Source organism: Pleurodeles waltl, chromosome 3_1, assembly GCF_031143425.1.
Source record: "Pleurodeles waltl isolate 20211129_DDA chromosome 3_1, aPleWal1.hap1.20221129, whole genome shotgun sequence".
Lineage (NCBI taxonomy): Eukaryota > Metazoa > Chordata > Amphibia > Caudata > Salamandridae > Pleurodeles > Pleurodeles waltl.
Genome location: NC_090440.1, coordinates 1,391,367,266 through 1,391,385,201, shown reverse-complemented (window position 1 = coordinate 1,391,385,201; position 17,936 = coordinate 1,391,367,266). Strand labels below are relative to the sequence as shown.

The 17,936-nt window shown below is 48.5% G+C and overlaps 1 protein-coding gene across 3 annotated transcripts in view; it reads left to right on the top strand.

Moving 5' to 3' along the window:
• The window catches only part of ZCCHC17 (zinc finger CCHC-type containing 17), a 52,197-nt gene that overhangs the window by 20,381 nt on the left and 13,880 nt on the right, over nt 1–17,936 (top strand). For all 3 annotated transcript variants that reach the window (XM_069224902.1, XM_069224899.1, XM_069224901.1), the window contains 3 exons: nt 13,651–13,751; nt 14,808–14,899; nt 16,806–16,906. In XM_069224902.1, the coding sequence (XP_069081003.1) occupies nt 13,671–13,751; nt 14,808–14,899; nt 16,806–16,906 (274 nt within the window). In that variant the 5' untranslated portion in view covers nt 13,651–13,670. The remainder of the gene's footprint in view (nt 1–13,650; nt 13,752–14,807; nt 14,900–16,805; nt 16,907–17,936) is intronic.

Here is a 17,936-nt window from a genome sequence, read left to right as displayed (position 1 = left end):
TGAACATAGTCTCCGAGAAAGATATAATGAAAAGTCTTGAGATACAACTTTTAGATGCTTCCAGGCATACCTTTCACACATGGCTGAAGGGCAAGTGACATTTCAGCTTAGGAGAAGCCCATTCAGACTGACCTGACGAGTGGACCTTTGGCGGAGCGAAAAAGAAAGAAGGTGGAGAGCAGGATTTAGCTTGAATTGTGGCAGTTCTAGGCACTTCCATTCAGTTTTGCCACATACACCCTCAACAACTCTGGGTAAAATGCCATCACCTGTCCCCTATGAAAGAGAACGGTGAAAGTATAGACCATAAATAATACAGAGGATAACTGCTGCTGAACTGGGTCCTTGGCAAGCAGCTGACCTACACACTCTGGGTGATCTCTATAGCGAGGGTGGTCTGATTCAGTTTGGTGAGCTCTCGACAGAGATAGGGCTGCCCTCAGGGCAGTTTCTATTGTACAATTCATTGCTGAAGGTGCTTTCGCGCGGTTGAGGGGTTGTGACCCACAAGCCCCCCCCCCCCCACACACCTGCTGGTGCAATACTCACAAGTTATGGGGCAGGGTAGACACCTGAATCTGTGGTTCACTGATGTGTTTAGAGCACTTCCAATGAATGCCCACACTGCTTTGCGAACCACTTGGGAGGGGGATCTAGCAAGACCTTTCAAAGACGCCACTTGGTCGGGGGCACTAACCAGCCATACTGATGTCCCCCACAATGCCAGATTCCGCCTTATTCAATTTTACATATTTCACAGAGCTTATCTCATGCCAGCCCGCATTAACAGATACTTTAATTGTGTGGATACCGCTTGCCCTCGATGCAATTTAATTGGGGCGGACTTCCTCCGTATGTTCTGGTCTTGTCCTTCCTTAAGCACTTATTGGCATGGAGTTACATCATCCCTATTCAAATACACGTCACGTCCATTGCTGTTTGATTGCGACTCCTGTCTCCTGGGTCTCTTTCCGAAAACCAAAAACCAAAAACCAAAAAGCATAAAGCATCCACAAGATTCCTGGACTTAGGACTTCTGACAGCCAAGCGTCTCATTACTAACGGTGGAAAGCCACCGAACCCCCATCGGTACTGGCTTGGAGGCGCTCCTTTATGATATGGGCAGAAGCAGAGGGGGTTGCACTGCGCCGCGAGGATGCTGTGACCATGCGTAGATATCCCCGATCCACTGGCTGGGCCGAAATGTTGGCTCACTAGGGCGGAACACGACGTAGATGCTGACGATGCAATGCCACCCGACACCGCGCTAGTGCTAGCTTAATCATGTTACATGCTGCGTCCACCATCTGGTCGCTTATTGGTATGCTTTCTCTCATGGGCTCCTAGCGCTTATGCTTGACTGATTTTAGTCCAGTGTTCTACGGTGCCTCGAGCACGAGTGGCGTCACAGAGATGCTACCACATTAGGAGGCCCCTGGGCATTGGAGTTGCGTGAGGATGTGAATGGGCTCTAAGTTTTGTTGTCAGTTTCTCTTGTTTTACCTAATTCCCTTTCTTTTCATTGTTGAATCTACAAATGCATTGACAGCTTCCTGAGCAAAGGACATCGTTTAAGCCAGAGTTGTCTGACACTGGATTCTCTGGAAGTGGTTCATAGAGTTTTTGTAGCTACCTCTGGCATGATGCTGTTACCCAGTACACTCTTAGTTCTTTGCCATATCAGTATAGCAGGGCAAATTGTTCTCATCACTATCACTTTATTGTACTGACTCATTTCATTGCTTCCTCCTCAAAGAATTTGAATGTGTAAACTGTGAAAATGCTATCTGTATCTAACAATTATCAGTGCCAATCAAATCTGTACAGTATAAACTGGAGTTATGTTAAATGGATACCACTAATAAAAAAAGATTTAACAATAATACAGAGGGTCAGTTGTTACACCTACAAATATTCCAGAGGGCCAAGAAAGGGTTTACTTTTATTACTTCTGCCTTTTTAGTCTGTGGAACATGTTGTAGGTTCACAGATCATAATTGGGCTATCAAGAACAATATTCCCAAGATCTGAAAGATAATGTAGAAATCATTAGTAAATGATACTGAACTGGATTCCTACTCAGCGAGAGAGATTTAATTGCCGTTACCAATGTCAATTTTTGACCACAGGGAGATATTTCTTTTGACTTAATAGTCTCTCTTAATTATACTGTAATGTTTGGTATATCTTGGTAAAGTATTATCCTCCTTATGTAAACCGGGCCTCCAAAACACTTTCACTACCTTTGCAGTTCTGGCATGGCCATTACTGTGCTGCAGGAAGTTACTAGTCACCCACAAAGATGGTAAAATGTGGCAGTTCAGCAACAGGTTTAACTGGGACCAATTTCTCCGTGATTCCCCCTTCAGTAACATATATTTTCTGCAGTCTTAACCAGTATCAAACCATGAGTTCTCTCCATTGCTCCTTATTGGAAGTATAATTGCCCCATACCTTTCAAACGAGGTTCCATATTGCTTTGGGACAAATTTATTCTTTGTTGAAAAATAAAACAGAGGTCCCAATAGATTATTGCTGGAAAATGTAGTGAGTGAGCACATTGTACCCTTTTCATCACCATCCGCCCCCCACCCCCCAGTTTTTCATTCCAAATGCAAAAATATTATGTCATGTATTGACTATAGAGGGTTGAATAAATTACCATCAGAGACTGTACCCTTGACCCTTCAGCATAGATACCCTGGAGTCAGTATGAGGAGTGCAACTAATTACCAAGATGCATTTGTGTGGTGCTTATATCTTGTGTGCATCAAAGAAGGTGATGAATGGAGAACAGCATTTTGCACCCCCATATGGAAATCTAGAATATTTGTGCTCCCATTCAGCTTGAGTAACACTTCTGCTGTTTTCCAATGTTTCATGGACATTGAATTTGCAGACATTGTGGATCGTTTTGTACAGATATACTTGCATAACATCCTCATAGTCTTCAAAGAGCTCTGTGTGAAATTGTAAAAATATATCTACAATCTTGTCAAGATTACAACAGCATCAGTTGATATGAAGCTAAAGAAATAGGAGTTTGAAAAGGAAGAAATTGACTATTTAGGATTCTGTTTGAGTCCCTTAGACTTATCAAGGGATCCTAGGATGATGCCTGCCATTCCGAAGTGGCCGTCACCTCTAGGTTTTAAAGAAACCCAATGTTTCCTTGGGTTTACGCTTTTATATTGACAATTTATCAAGAAAAGGTGTTTAATTAGTATCTGAGTTTGCCTTCATTACTCTAAAGAGATTATTCACGGCGGTTCTGATCCTGTCATCCTGTCCCTACCAAGAACTCCCAGTACAGGCTTCTCACCAGCCTTCCTCTTCATCCATCCATGAAAGATTATGATGTCGAACATCCCCTGATTTACCTATCCCAGAAATTGTTGGATGGTGATCTAAATCATTCAGTCCTGAACAGAGAATTGTATGCAGTGAAAATGGCATGCACCTATTGGAGGCTTCGGTTACTGGGTACCAAGGAACCTTTTGAAATCCGAACAGACTCTAGAAACTTAGGTGGTCATTACAACCCTGGCGGTCAGTGTTAAAGCGGCGGTAAAACCGCCAACAGGCCGGCGGTAAAAAAAAATTGAATCACGACCATGGCGGAAACCGCCAACATAGACAGCCACTTTAACACTCCGACCGCCTTGGCAGTAGAAACAAACACCGTGGCGGTAACCGCCAACAGACAGGCGGAGGACAATGTACCGCCCACAGAATTACAGCAGTCCAATCCGCCACCTTTTCCGGGGCGGATTCACCGCAAACAAAAACACGGCGGAAACAGGACTTGGAAGGGAAAACGCTCACCTCTACACACCCCACGAGGAACCAGGACGCCATGGAACCGGAACTTCAGATACTCCCAGCCTTTATCTTCCTGCTCCTCTACCAGGAGCACGAACGCCGGCGGCGAAAACCACGGTGAGTACTGCACCTATGACACCGGGGAGGGAAAAAACAGTGACACTCACATGCAATACTCAACACCCTCAGCCCCACCCTTGCCCACTACAACACACACACTAATACATATTGATACATTACAGTTAAACCCCACTGGAAGTATGCAAGGAGCAAAGGAAATGAGTCGAATAATTGTAATATATTCAATTACATAAATCTAAAATTTTTACATATATATACATTTACACTATAAACAATTATATACACCAAGAACACAAGTTCAAGGAATTCCACCATCATAGTCTGTGGACTACTGGGCCCAAAAGGGATGGGCGAGGCCCACAATCAATACCCGAACAAGACGGAGAGAACACTGCTGGGGCATCAGATGGAAATAAAACAGGCACCTCAGGAGGAAGGGAAGGGGGGGCACCACAGCCGGATGAGTGCACAACGCCAGATCCACGAGGGGGCACCATGCCCACTGTTTAATCCTGGGGAGTGCAAAGCCACATTCTCGCAAGTCTCTACAGTGGGTTGGTTGCCCACTGTTCAATCCTGGGGAGTGCAAAGCCACAGTCTCTCAAGTCTCTACAGTGGGTGGGTTGCCCACTGTTCAATCCTGGGGAGTACAAAGCCACAGTCTCTCAAGTGGATCACAGTCTCCACTGGTTCTGGAGGGGGCCTGGTGCCCAGAGTGCTTAATCCTGCCAAGGACAGAGGTAGTGGATGTAAAGCCAAGGACAGAGGTAGTGGATGTAACTCTCCACTGGTTCTGGAGGGGGCTTGGTGCCCAGAGTGCTTCATCCTGCCCGTGGTGGCCTTAGTAGCATTGTAATCATTGGCGCTCACTGTCCTGCGGTGGTGCTGGCGGGCTTGTCCTGGGCAGCGGTGCTCCTGGCGGCGGTCTTGTCCTGGGCAGCGGGGCTGCTGGCGGTCTTGTCCTGGGCAGTGGGGCTGCTGCTGACGGTCTTGTCCTGGGCAGTGGGGCTACTGCTGGCGGCGGTCTTGTCCTGGGCAGCGGGGCTGCTGGTGGCGGTCTTGTCCTGGGCAGCAGGGCTTCTGGCGGCGGTCTTGTCCTGGGCAGCGGGGCTGCTGGCGGTCTTGTCCTGGGCAGCGGGGCTGCTGGCGGTCTTGTCCTGGCCAGCGGGGCTGCTGACGGCGGTCTTGTCCTGGGGCAGCGGGGCTGCTGACGGCGGTCTTGTCCTGGGCAGCGGGGCTGCTGACGGCGGTCTTGTCCTGGGCAGCGGGGCTGCTGACGGCGGTCTTGTCCTGGGCAGCGGGGCTGCTGACGGCGGTCTTGTCCTGGGCAGCGGGGCTTCTTGCGGCGGTCTTGTCCTGGGCAGCGGGGCTTCTGGCGGCGGTCTTGTCCTGGGCAGCGGGGCTTCTGGCGGCGGTCTTGTCCTGGGCAGCGGGGCTTCTGGCGGCGGTCTTGTCCTGGGCAGCGGGGCTTCTGGCGGCGGTCTTGTCCTGGGCAGCGGGGCTGCTGGCGGTCTTGTCCTGGGCAGCGGGGCTGCTGGCGGTCTTGTCCTGGGCAGCGGGGCTGCTCACGGCGGTCTTGTCCTGGGCAGCGGGGCTGCTGGCGGTCTTGTCCTGGGCAGTGGGGCTGGTGACGGGCTTGTCCTGGGCAGCAGGGCTGCTGGTGGCGGTCTTGTCCTGGGCAGCGCTGCTGCTGGCGGTCTTGTCCGCTGTGCTGATCTTCCCAGACTTGCCGGTTTTACTGTGCCCCTTCCCCACCTTGGATAGTGTTGCAGCTGTCTCCACACTCCCAACTGTACCCCTGGGAGCGGCTTTGGTTGCTGATTTCTTTCCCCTCTCCCGCTGGGCACTGGCCAACTTTTTATGCTTGACAAGTGGGGGACTGTCCGTGCTCTGGCTCCTTGCCACACTGGCTGCCCTGCTGCCTGGTGCACTCCAGAATCCGGTGACTACTGGCACCACTGGTCCCGCCAATGTTGTGGCCGAGGTGCTAGGTTGGGACCTGGAGAGTCGGGCCCTAGGAGACTGAAGGGGTGGGGGAGGCGAGGGAAAGAGGTCCAGGTTGGACAGGAAATGTTTCTTACGAACACTGGGACGTGTAACTGGAGGGGGTTCGGGAGTGGAGGAAGAGGTAGTGGTTGTAGGAGGTGTACGTTTGGTGACTTTGGGTGAAGGTGCATGGGCTAGAGGCTGTCGTGAGGTGGGTGGCTGTTGGGTGGGTGTGTGGCTGCGTTTGTGTACCTTGGGAGGTGGCCTCACAGGCACACTGGGAGAGGACACAGGGGACGTGTGAATGGTAGTGGGGGTGGTGACTGCACATGAGTGGGGTGTGGTGGTGGGTGTGCTGGTGATGGATGTAGTGGCTGAGGATGTAGTGCATGCAGGTGTGAGTGGAGACGAGACAGGGAGGGAGGAGGGACACGAGGAGGAGGGGGACACAGTGGAGGCAGTGGATGTTGGTGTGTCTGCATGTGTCTGATGCTTGCGTGAGTGCCTGTGGGATGTGTGGTGCTTATGTTTTCCAGAGCTTCCTTTGTGTGTTGAGGTGTGTGCATGTTGGTCTGATGTGCTTGGGATAGGCTGAGGTACAGGGGTGTGGGTCTGGGTGGAGAAAGTTGGAGGGGGAGGCTAGAGACAGGGACAATGGCTGCCATCATTGCTGAGGCCAGAGTCTGAAAAGCTCGTTGAAGGGCTGCCTGACCAGAGTGAATGCCCTCCCGGTATGCATTTGTTTGTTGCAACTGCCTCTCTACACCCTGGATGGCATTCAAAATGGTAGACTGCCCAACAGTGAGGGACCTGAGGAGGTCAATGCACTCCTTACTGAGGGCAGTAGGAGTGACTGGGGCAGGGGCTGAGGTTACTGGGGCGAAGGTGATGCCCCCCCCGGATGAGCAGGCTCGGGGCAAACGCTGAGGGGCTGCTGGGAGGGCGGTGCTGGAAGGGGGGTGGCGGCTGTACCTGTAGATGTGGGGGGCACAGATGGGCCCACCACCGCAAGGGAGCTCCCATCAGAGGAGGAGTCCGTCACGCTGGTGTCAGCTCCTGTCCCCTCCGTGGAGCCCCCCTCGCCCTCCGTCCCACTGGTGAATTCAGATTACGTAGTGTCGCCACCAGGGCCATGTGGGATGCAGCTCCCTCCTGCTCCGGTGCCACTGCTCCTCCGCCTGATGATGCTAATGCACACAAGAAAAGGGAAACCACAAAAAGGGGGGGAAGACAGAAGAAAGGCATGTTGAGTGCATGCAATACCGCTATCGTTGGAGGACACGACCGGCAAAAAAAAACCCTGCACTACGCCCCACACTTGGAGTCCACTATTCAATCCCAGGGACATGGGTTACAAGGCTATGCCCGATTTCTGCACACATGGATGTCACAGGAGCCTGACTAGGTGTAGTTGTCACTGTACACAGGTGGGGTACCACAGGGCCTGCCTTCAGAAGGGTCCTTGCCTACTAAACTCGCCCTGGCCTAGGGGAACCCACAGCCCACCTCCCCCACCCAGACACCTACAATGCGCGCTGAATCAGCAGAATGAGAGTGTACTCACCCCCTTGTGGCTGCTGTGATGCTCTCAAGCGCCCATCCAACTCCGGGTACGCCGCCGCCAGGATCCTGAACATCAGGGAGGTCATGGTGCGACGGGCACCCCTCCCGCGTTGGGAGGCCATCCCCAGCTGGGCCTCCGCCGTCTTCTTGCTCCAGTGGCGAATGCCCTCCCATCTTTTCTGGCAGTGGTTGCTCCGTCTGTAGTAGACCCCCAGGGTCCGGACTTCCTTGGCGATAGCACGCCAAATGCCCTTCTTCTGGGGGCGCTGACCTAGAGGAATTGTACAGGGGAAAAAGGGAAGTAATTGCCATCTGCACCGTCAGTCATTGACTCTTGCCATGACGAACATGCACTCACCGTCGTTTCATGCACGCCTCATTCTCACCCCCCCCCCTATCTTTCATCCACACCACTCCACACAGGCATTGCCCATACAGCATGCTCCCAGTGTACTTACCTGTTTGTCTGGAGGACCGTAGAGTAGCGTGTACTGGGGGAGGACCCCATCCACGAGTTTCTCCAACTCCTCTGTGCTGAATGCAGGGGCCCTTTCCCCAAACACACGAGCCATTGTCTCTTCCAGACTGAGGTCACAGCAGCACTTGCAGTGTAGGTCCTCTCCTGTCGAAGATCAGGTATCAAGTGAGTGAACAGAGAGAAAATGGTGGTCACGTCCGCGGCTGTGCGTACCATCACCGCCGGCGTACATCGTCATTGGTTCCTGGGACCCATAGGGTCCAATGTTAACCAATGCAGGTTTGCACTGCGCTCTTCGACCACCTACCGCAACAGTGTACAACGCCAGCGCAGTTACCTCCTATCCCCCATCCCACTTTACAGGTCAGGCAGCCTCCATTTCATGGGCCCACATGGCATTATTTTGGACTGCGTCACACATATCTAGGCCTTGCCTAAACACTCATACAGGCAAATTTCGATTTGCTAATATTTTCAGAGAAAGCTGTGTTTACGTACCTCAGAGTTGGTTGACTCTCTGCTCGCTGTTCTCCTCCATAGGCACCGTCTGCTGGGGCATGTGAGGAGATGGCGGCATCCTCCGGTGTACAGACCGCTGGTGGACCTGTCGACAATGGAGGAGCAACATGTGATCATCACCTACAGGCTTGATCGTGCCACAATCCAGGAACTGTGTGCCCAGTTGGAGCCAGACCTGATGTCAGCAATCCGCCATCCCACAGGAATCTCCCCTCAAGTGCAGGTGCTGTCAGTACTCCATTTCCTAGCAAGTGGGTCTTTTCAAACAACAGTGGTCATAGCATCAGGGATGTCCCAGCCTATGTTTTCCAACATGTTGTCCAGAGTGTTGTCTGCCCTGCTGAAATACTTGCGGAGCTACATTGTTGTCCCTCAGGTGGAGGATTTGCCTACAGTGAAAGGTGATTTCAATGCCCTGGTACATATCCCCAACATCATAGGTGCCATTGATGGGACACATGTGGCCTTGGTTCCCCCCAACCCCTGCAGGAGTGAACAGGTGTACAGAAACCGGAAGAGCTACCATTCCATGAATGTGCACATGGTGTGTTTGGCAGACCAGTACATCTCCCATGTTAATGCAAAATTCCCTGGCTCAGTGCATGACGCTTACATCCTACGGAATAGCAGCATCCCTTATGTGATGGGGCAACTCCAGAGGCACCAGGTGTGGCTATTAGGTGAGCACATGGACCCAATACAGTGGGAATAGTTGTCTGGGTCTGTGGATGTCCCTTTGAGTTAGTCTGTGTCTAACAGTTGTCCCTCGCCATTTGCAGGTGACTCTGGTTACCCCAACCTATCATGACTACTGACCCCAGTGAGGAATCCCAGGACAAGGGCAGAGGAACGCTACAATGAGGCCCATGGGCGAACTAAGAGGGTTATAGAGTGGACCTTTGGCCTCCGGAAGGCCTGGTTCCGGTGCCCCCATATGACAGGTGGTTCCCTATTCTACTCACCAAAGAAGGTATGCCAGATCATCGTGGCCTGCTGTATGCTTTACAACTTGGCTTTGCGACGACAGGTGCCTTTTCTGCAGGAGGATGGTCCAGATGGAGGTCTTGTGGCAGCTGTGGAGCCTGTGGACAGTGAAGACGAGGAAGCAAAAGAAGAGGACATCGACAATAGGAACACGGTGATCCTGCAATAGTTCCAGTGAGACACAGGTAAGAAGACAACACTGCCTGATTTAAATCTACTACCTCTCTACTGTCTGTCATTTTCACCCAGTGTATGGTCACTGAGTTGTCACTTTCCCTTACGATTTCACAGATGTGGGTCCCACTGTGTGACATCTGCTTTATTTCCTCATGGACTAGAGCTGTGTGACATAGGTATGTTGACATTACATTTGTAAGAGCATTTTGCCACTGCAATTGCAAATACACTATTTCGAAATCACAGACAGACTCCTGATTGCTTTGTGCTTTAAGGGTGTTTATTTAAGTGCTCAATATTGGAGGAGGTTGTAAAATGGTGAGGGGTGATGGTGGAGGAATGTCCATGGCAGAGTCCAGTCTATTAGTCTCACAGGTGCATTGTCCAAAGGGGCATAGGAAGTGGAGCTGGGGCAGTTTAAGGATGGACAGGGTGACAAAGTGGGACAAAAGGATGACAATCAGGGTGGTCTCATTTCTTGGCATTGTTCTCTGTTTTGTCCTGGATCTCAGGGACAGTTTGCGGGGTAGTTCTCCGTCTGCAGGGGGTGGGGTGCTGGTGTGGTGGTCCTGTGGCGGTGCCTCCTGTCCACTAGTGCCGGCAGAGGTGGTGGGCAGTTTATCTTCCAGGCTAGTGTCAGGGGCCCCTTGTTGTGCCACAGTGTCCCTCCTGGTGTTCACGAGTTCCTTCAGCACCCCTACAATGGTGCCTGGGGTGGAATTGATGGATTTGAGTTACTCCCTGAAGCCCAAATACTGTTCCTCCTGCAGCCGCTGGGTCTCCTGAAACTTGGCCAGTACCGTTGCCATCGTCTCCTGGGAATGGTGGTAGGCTCCCATGATGTTGGAGAGGGCCTCGTGGAGAGTGGGTTCCCTGGGCCTGTCCTCCCCCTGTCGCATAGCTGTCCTCCCAGTTCCCCTGTGTTCCTGGGCCTCTGTCCCCTGAACCGTGTGCCCACTGCCACTGCCCCTAGGTCCCTGTTGTTTTTGGGGTGGTGGGTTAGCCTGGGTTCCCTGCAGTGGTGGACACACTGCTGCTTGACGTGTCCTAGGGACAGAGGTATGGGCCCGCTGGGTGGGTGCTCTGCTGGTGTTTCCAGAGTGGGGAAGCTCTGTAGTGGCTTGTGCCAGTTTGAGGGGAACCGACTGTCCCGAGGTCCTAGATGGGCCGTGCTGGTCATCTAGATCCAGTTGGACAGAGCTGCTGTCATCACTGTGGGCCTCTTCTGTGGGTGGAGTGGACATGTCTGGACCCTCCTGTCCGGTGACATTGGGTAGGGGTCCTGCAGGGGTGTAAAAGCATGATTATTGCAACTGTGTGTGCCATGTTTTGCAATGGGTGGGTGACCGTGTACCCCAGTGCTTGCATTTCTGTGCAGGACCTTGTGTGATGATGGGTTAGGGGGGTGTATGGGTATGGGCAGTGGCTATGCTTTGGTGATGGGTGTCCATGCTTTGGTGTTGCATGCAGGGCTTGGGTTTGGGATGTGTGGTTTGTGATATTGGGACATGTGTGAGGAGTTGGAGTGATGGGGGTGAGGGCGAGGGTGGGGGTATTTGATGGCATGCAGGTTGGGTGGGGGATGAAGTAGTAAAGATTTGACTTACCAGAGTCCATTCCTCCAGCTACTCCTGCGAGGCCCTCAGGATGCAGTATAGCCAAGACTTGCTCCTCCTATGTTATTAGTTGTGGAGGAGGAGGTGGGGGTCCGCCGCCAATCCTCTGAACCGCGATGTGGTGTCTTGAGACCACGGAACGCACCTTCCCCCGTAGGTCGTTCCACTTCTTCCTGATGTCATTCCGTGTTCTTGGGTGCTGTCCCACTGCGTTTACCCTGTCCACGATTCTTCGCCATAGCTCCATCTTCCTAGCTATGGAGGTGTGCTGCATCTGTGATCCGAATAGCTGTGGCTCTACCAGGATGATTTCCTCCACAAAGACCCTGAGCTCCTCCTCAGAGAACCTGGGGTGTCTTTGCAGTGCCATGGGGTGGTGTGGGTGATGTGTGGGGTGATATTTTGAGGTGTGTTGTGTGAGGTGCATGGATGTTATGTGAGTGATGGTGTTGAGTGCCTGTGGATGCTAGTGTTGTTTCTGGTGGTGTCTCTTTCTGGCCTTCAGTCGCAATTGTGGTCGTAAGGGTTTGTGGGTGATGTGGGTGTGTGTTTTATATTGTATTGAGTGTGTGGGAGTGATGTGTGTATGTGTATCAGGTGTGTGTTTTTCGATTTGTCCAATGTGGTAGTGTTTTGTAAATGTGTGTGTATTTTGAGCACAGCGGTGTGTACCGCCAATGGAATACCGCGGTTGAAAGACCGCCGCGTAGATTCGTGGGTCGTGATAGTGGGGGCGTATTCCTGTTGGCTTGACGGTGGAGGTTTTGTAATCGCCAGTTTATCACTGACCTTTGGTGTGGCGGACTTGTGTGGGTGTCTAAATTTTTGGCCTATTCCGAGCTGTGGGTCGTAATAGCTGTGGCGGAATTCCACGGCGGTGTGTTGGCGGTCTTCTGCACGGCGGTAAGCGGCATTTACCGCCAATGTTGTAATGACCGCCTCAGTGTGAATGCAACATGCAGTGTAAGATCAATTGTTAAGCTAGACGGGCATTGTTGTTTTCAAAATATAAATTCACTATAATCTATAAGCATGACTGAAGGATTGTTTTGGTCATTGCCTTATCTCTTTATAAACCTGAGATTACTCTTAAATTCAATCACCATATTATGGCTCCTTGCCAAGTCGTTGGCCAATCCTTTCTGGAGAAAGTAAAAGAAAGCTAGGGTTCCATCCTAGGCATTCTCAGTTTCTCCTCTCATTGACCTCTTGCTTCCTACAGTCGCAGGTGTCCTCAAGTATTTACAGAATCGCAAAAGACTCATTACAAACAGATTCTGTTATTCCAAAATCAAGGGGACGGAGGCCAGTTATAAATTTAGGTCTAGCAGATCCTTTTTTGTTTCTCGTGGGAAGGCCTGCTTTCTTCCTGCCTTCTTCAAGTTCCTAGCCTGCCTATCAAATTCAAACTAACATATTCTAGTCCCTTCCTTATCACTCATTAAATTGATCATGTAACATCCCGTTTGTGATCGCCTCAGACTTGGAAGATTCATCCGATTTTTAATGCTTATCAACTATTTTATTATTTATGTTCTCAGCCCCTCAAAGGAAGGACCTGAATTGGCAGTACCAGATATTTTCAACACGATTCTTGTCGGGCTCTGTAATTCCAGAACATCTACTGCTGGGTCTGTTCAGGTTGGAGTTGGTGCCTTTCTATTACACCAGCACCTGCTTCTCTTCAGTCAAGAATTTCAGTATTTCTAACACGATTTTCTGCCCTCGTCATTTTTCCTCATTTTGGGGTGGAAACATGGCTATCTAGAAAGAATCATCCCGTCCGCGGGGAAAGATCAGACAGACTACTTATCCAACCTTTAACACTGCTTCACAGGCCTTTCTCTTGATGTTGATGTTTTTATTTTTTGCTGTTGTATTTTGTAAGGAATTTAGTAAAGATACAGGCCCAAAATGTATTCTTATAATCCTCTAAATATCAGCATTAAGCATTTTTGTAAGTGTTCGGGATAAGGTGCCCCAGGTAGATAGATATTTGCTCCAGCTCACATTATTTATTAAAGTGCAGTAGCTAATATTGCATCCTAGTTCTTCTTTTTCTCCAGTAACCTGATTAGTCATCAGACTGGCATGTGGAGCACCTGTTTTTACAGAACTACATATAAGTAATAATTGTAGCTTCTTGTATTCACTTGCTGCTGCGGTTTACCATTTCACGAAGCTTTAACAAATGGTACTAAACCTATATACCACACTAACAGTTATTAACAATATCTTCCAGCCACTCTCCATGTAAGAAAAGTCGTAAACTATAGTCCAGTTAAAAAGATGCAGATTGTACTATAGTCTTCCTGCTGCTGCAAGTACACTTCTTGCATATTACATGTTTTTATCAAGAAGTTGCTCTCTAAGGTTAAATATTTCTTGTTTTCTTTTCTTATATTAACCTATTTTTACTTACAGGCCTTGTTCACAAAACACACATGTCCGCCTGTCGGGTGGATAATCCCTCTGAAGTGGTGGACGTTGGAGAAAAAGTCTGGGTTAAAGTAATTGGAAAGGAGGTAAGGATTCTCTGCGGTTCCCATGGAAACATAATTTCATTTTTTATCATTTGTAATTCGCTAATGCAGCAACGATGATTTCAAGGTTTGTCCTAGGTGTGTCACAGTGTCTGATTGAGCCATTTCTTCCTCCCTGCTACCTATAATGTATAATATATAGCAAAGGCCTCATACTTTATTGTACATGTATACCTCGGAAATCTATACCCAATTAGCCTACGTGAATTTAGTTAAAATGTACAGTGTTTCTTTTGGGCTTCCCGATGCGTTAACCACATAAAAGAAGTTTTGACAATTAGTAATATTAAGTTGGTGTAACATAGCTGGCCCAGGGACATGAACTATTGTTCTTGTAACATTGCCTGTCAGGATTCGATAGTCTTTAATTGCTCAATAAAAAGCATGACACTACTGCTCTGTGTCTCAGCTGTCATTTTCACAGCAACTTCACAGATCATGTGTGACTGTGGCTGCTCCAGGTGAGTTGTGGAAGTGAATGAAGTCTTGCATCACAATTATTCACAAAGGTCACCTTGGCCGAGATCTAGTGACTGGTATTATCCAGAACACATTTATTTTTTTGCTAATTGGAATTACATATTTGATAAATGTTTTATTTCCTATGATAACACAGATCTGAATTTCCCCTTTAAACCCATCTGAGTTAGTGTTCAGACCAGTGTTTTTTTTTTTTTTAACTGTTCGGGGTAAATCATAAAGCCTAATTAGAGTTGAGACTTATTGCCTGTGCACACCTTTAGGGGACCTGGTGGTAAAGTATACTAGTATGTGTGTTGGTATAACATAGTCATAATAATGATAACAATAATGATACTGAAAATAACAAGACTAGAGTGTAGCTTGATTTTACTCATTCATTCATTGATTCATTCAGGAGTCTGTTTGAACTGTGCCAGCATGTGAACACTAGATGGGCCCAAGGATTTTGTCTTTAAATGTTATCTGACTGTAAAAATTCACATGTCTTCTGCACAAAAGTACTTTATATATATATATATTTACAGTTGGCTCGTGAACTATTTTTTTTTTCTTCAGGAAACTGATGGCAAAATGAAACTCTCTCTGTCCATGAAAGTTGTTAACCAAGGAACTGGAAAGGACCAGGACCCCAACAACGTTGCACTTGAGTAAGTACTCCTTCAGTTTGGGATTGTTGCGCTGGTAGGAAACTGAGCTTGCATTGATTCGTTGTGCACAGGTCATTTTTCATTGGGCGATCAGATTAAAATGACTCTGTACAACTGAAGAATTGATTAACGTGGTCCACGCATTCTGTGTGAATGACTTAAAAAAGTATTGTGTAGAACTGGTCTCCATTTGGTTCATACAGATCATGTGTTTTGACAGGGGTGGTAAAACGGACACAGTAATTTTTGTTTTAATTTGTAGGAATTTTTTTTTGCCTTTTCTAAAATGTAAAAAGCAATGCCAAGTGTCAAAATTACCATAGTAGAGACTGCTGTTGGGGAAATGTACTACCATTGTATCAAACCTAATTTACAACACTGCTCAGATGTACAGTTTGCTAATATCTCCCCACTTTGTTAACAATGTACAAAAAAGATTGAAAAAGGTAGCTTATTATGCAGTTCTGCCCTTTTCAAACCTGAGGGCTGCCATGTGTGTAATATGGCACCAGGATTCTTCTGCAACGTTTTGTAATAAACTAAAGGAAATGTACACGGTCACCTTTAGAAGTGATGCAGTTCCTAAGTTCATGCAGTACATCGTTCCATGCTGAAGTGAGTGTTGGTGTTGTGCTGTGTGAGTGAAGTGGAAGGTGCTACATTGGAGTGCTGTGCTTCTATGCTTCCACAGGGGCTTTGGGATTAGAGGCACATAATATTTTGCCTCCCATGGATTTACTTTACCCCAGCCCAGTGATTGGATTGTGGTATGGTTGGGAGATGCAGGCTGTCCTACAGAATAGAGGTAGGAGAAACAATTTGCTGAATTGCCAAACAGTTGAAGTGCATCCCATTTTTTCAGTCTGCTTGCTGAGTGACATTAGGCAATAAAACACACCCAAATTTGTTCCATAGGCAAATCAGAGAAAGAAGTGGAATTCAAGTGCTGTGTGGTTGCTCATGGTCAGCACAGCCACCTGAACAACGCTACACAAACTGGTGTAACTGCCTTGCACTGGGTGGATCGTGTTTCGTATGCAGGTTGTTTGCTGCCTGCTTCTTTGTTTTTTTTTAAAACATGGTAGTCTAATACAGATGAGCAATATAATGCTGATTTGCTTCAGGAACCACTTTCGGTTACTGGGGAAAAAATAATTATGACTAACATGCAGGAGCGGCTCACAGGGATTAGTTGGGGTGGGGTGAATTAATAAAAAAAATCACTTACCTGCTTCACTGCCGCCGCTGCGCCGCTCCTCTCCTACACTGCAGGCACTGGCTCCCAGCCTGCCCTGCAGCTAGTCCTGACGCTGCTTAGAGCAGCGTTTGGATTGTCTGGGAGCACCCAGACAGGGAGCTCCCAGGCAGACTGGGAGCCTGTGCCTGCTCTCTCCAGCCTGGCAACTGTGTTGCTGGGCTGTAGAGATCCTACTGCGCATGTATGTTTGGCCGGCCCAAGACCAAAGTCCTGTGTAAAGGAAGACAGTGGCAAATACTGGAACTCTTTGTTATCAAAGTACTGGACTGTAGCGTGGTGTTTACTAAAAAGTGGTCCAATGTTGTTTTTCCAAAACGGGTTATATACTAGAGTGCAGTATACTGTCTCTATGTCGAACAATAATAAGTTCAGTATATGGCCCTGTGAGCTAGCCAACTTCCCCAGTTTCATGTTGCTCTCTGTAATTGATTCAGATCCTAACCCGTCTCTTTACGGGTTGCTTCACTATGAGGGCACAGGCAAGAGAAATGTACTTGCTAAACTCCATTGTCTAGATCTTACTCGGCCTCTGCATCAGATGATTTCAATTTTCTAGATGTTTCTTGACGAGAGTATTAAAATGTAGAGCTACTAACGTAGACAGCGCAGGTCACTGGAAATAAAACATCATTTAGTTTCCTTTCTCAGTCAGGAGGAGCGGAAGAAGCGGGAATTCCGAGATTACAGCAAACAGAAGATCACCTTGGAGGCTGTTCTGAACACCATCTGCAAGAAGTGTGGCTGCAAAGGTACACATCAATATACAGCTCTGCAGGAGAGAAGGTCTTCTAGGACAGGAAGTACTATTTCTCTTCCTGTTCTCTGTTTGGTTAACAGCCCGTATTAACTAGCCCATTTGCTTTGAAGAGACATTTTGTATGCTTTTTCCCCTCAGACAGAGCATGTGATTGACTTTCCCCCAACCCTTGGGGTCTTTCATAGGCAGATAGCTGTAGTTGTCATATGTCAAAAATGGGTAGCCTACCTATCCCCATTCCTTTCTTTGATACTTATTTGATACATTCAAAATATGAAAACAAGACTACAGGAAACTGAAAGAAGGAGCGGTGGGCAGAAATATAATGTGAAAGCATGCGGAGATGACTAGATAGTCCTGTACTGCAAAACGTTCCTCTTGCAGACTTTTGGCCAACTTGAAATAACTGTGTTTTGGTACATTGATGTGTGCGGGGAGTTTGTTGAAATAGACCTAGGCATGTTGCAAAAGCCCAGGCTCTCATGCACATACCTTGTATGTGCCTTTACCCTGCAACCACTGGGTGCCTTCACTCAGGAGTCTCCCTGTGAGTGAAGTGGACAGTGAAATAAAGTGGAATCTTTGACTTGATCTCAGTCACTGGTTATTAATTTAAGCCACGCTCTTATCCATCTTTGTTTTTTGTTCAGTGTGCCGTTACAGGCATGAACAAGAGTCCAGTCCAAACTGCCAGGTCGCTTGGCCAATTGAAGCACTCCACCCATCACCTCTTTTATTTTTCTCAGTAAGGCATCCTAAGTACAATATTCATAGCCAGAACTGGTTTCTGTGCTTGCCCATAGAATTCAAGTGTACCTCCTCCCTGCTGAGGCCCGATGAAGCTCAACCGCTCTTGATTAATTCAGAAGTGCCATGACCTGGCAGTTCTGGCAGGACTTCTTTTGTTGAGGCAGGGTCAGTCAAGGCTGTTGAGCATTAGCTTGGCCTCTGTCTAAGGTGGCATTCTGAACAGAATAATTACCACTGGCTGGGTGAGATTAATGCTCGTGTTCTACCCATCA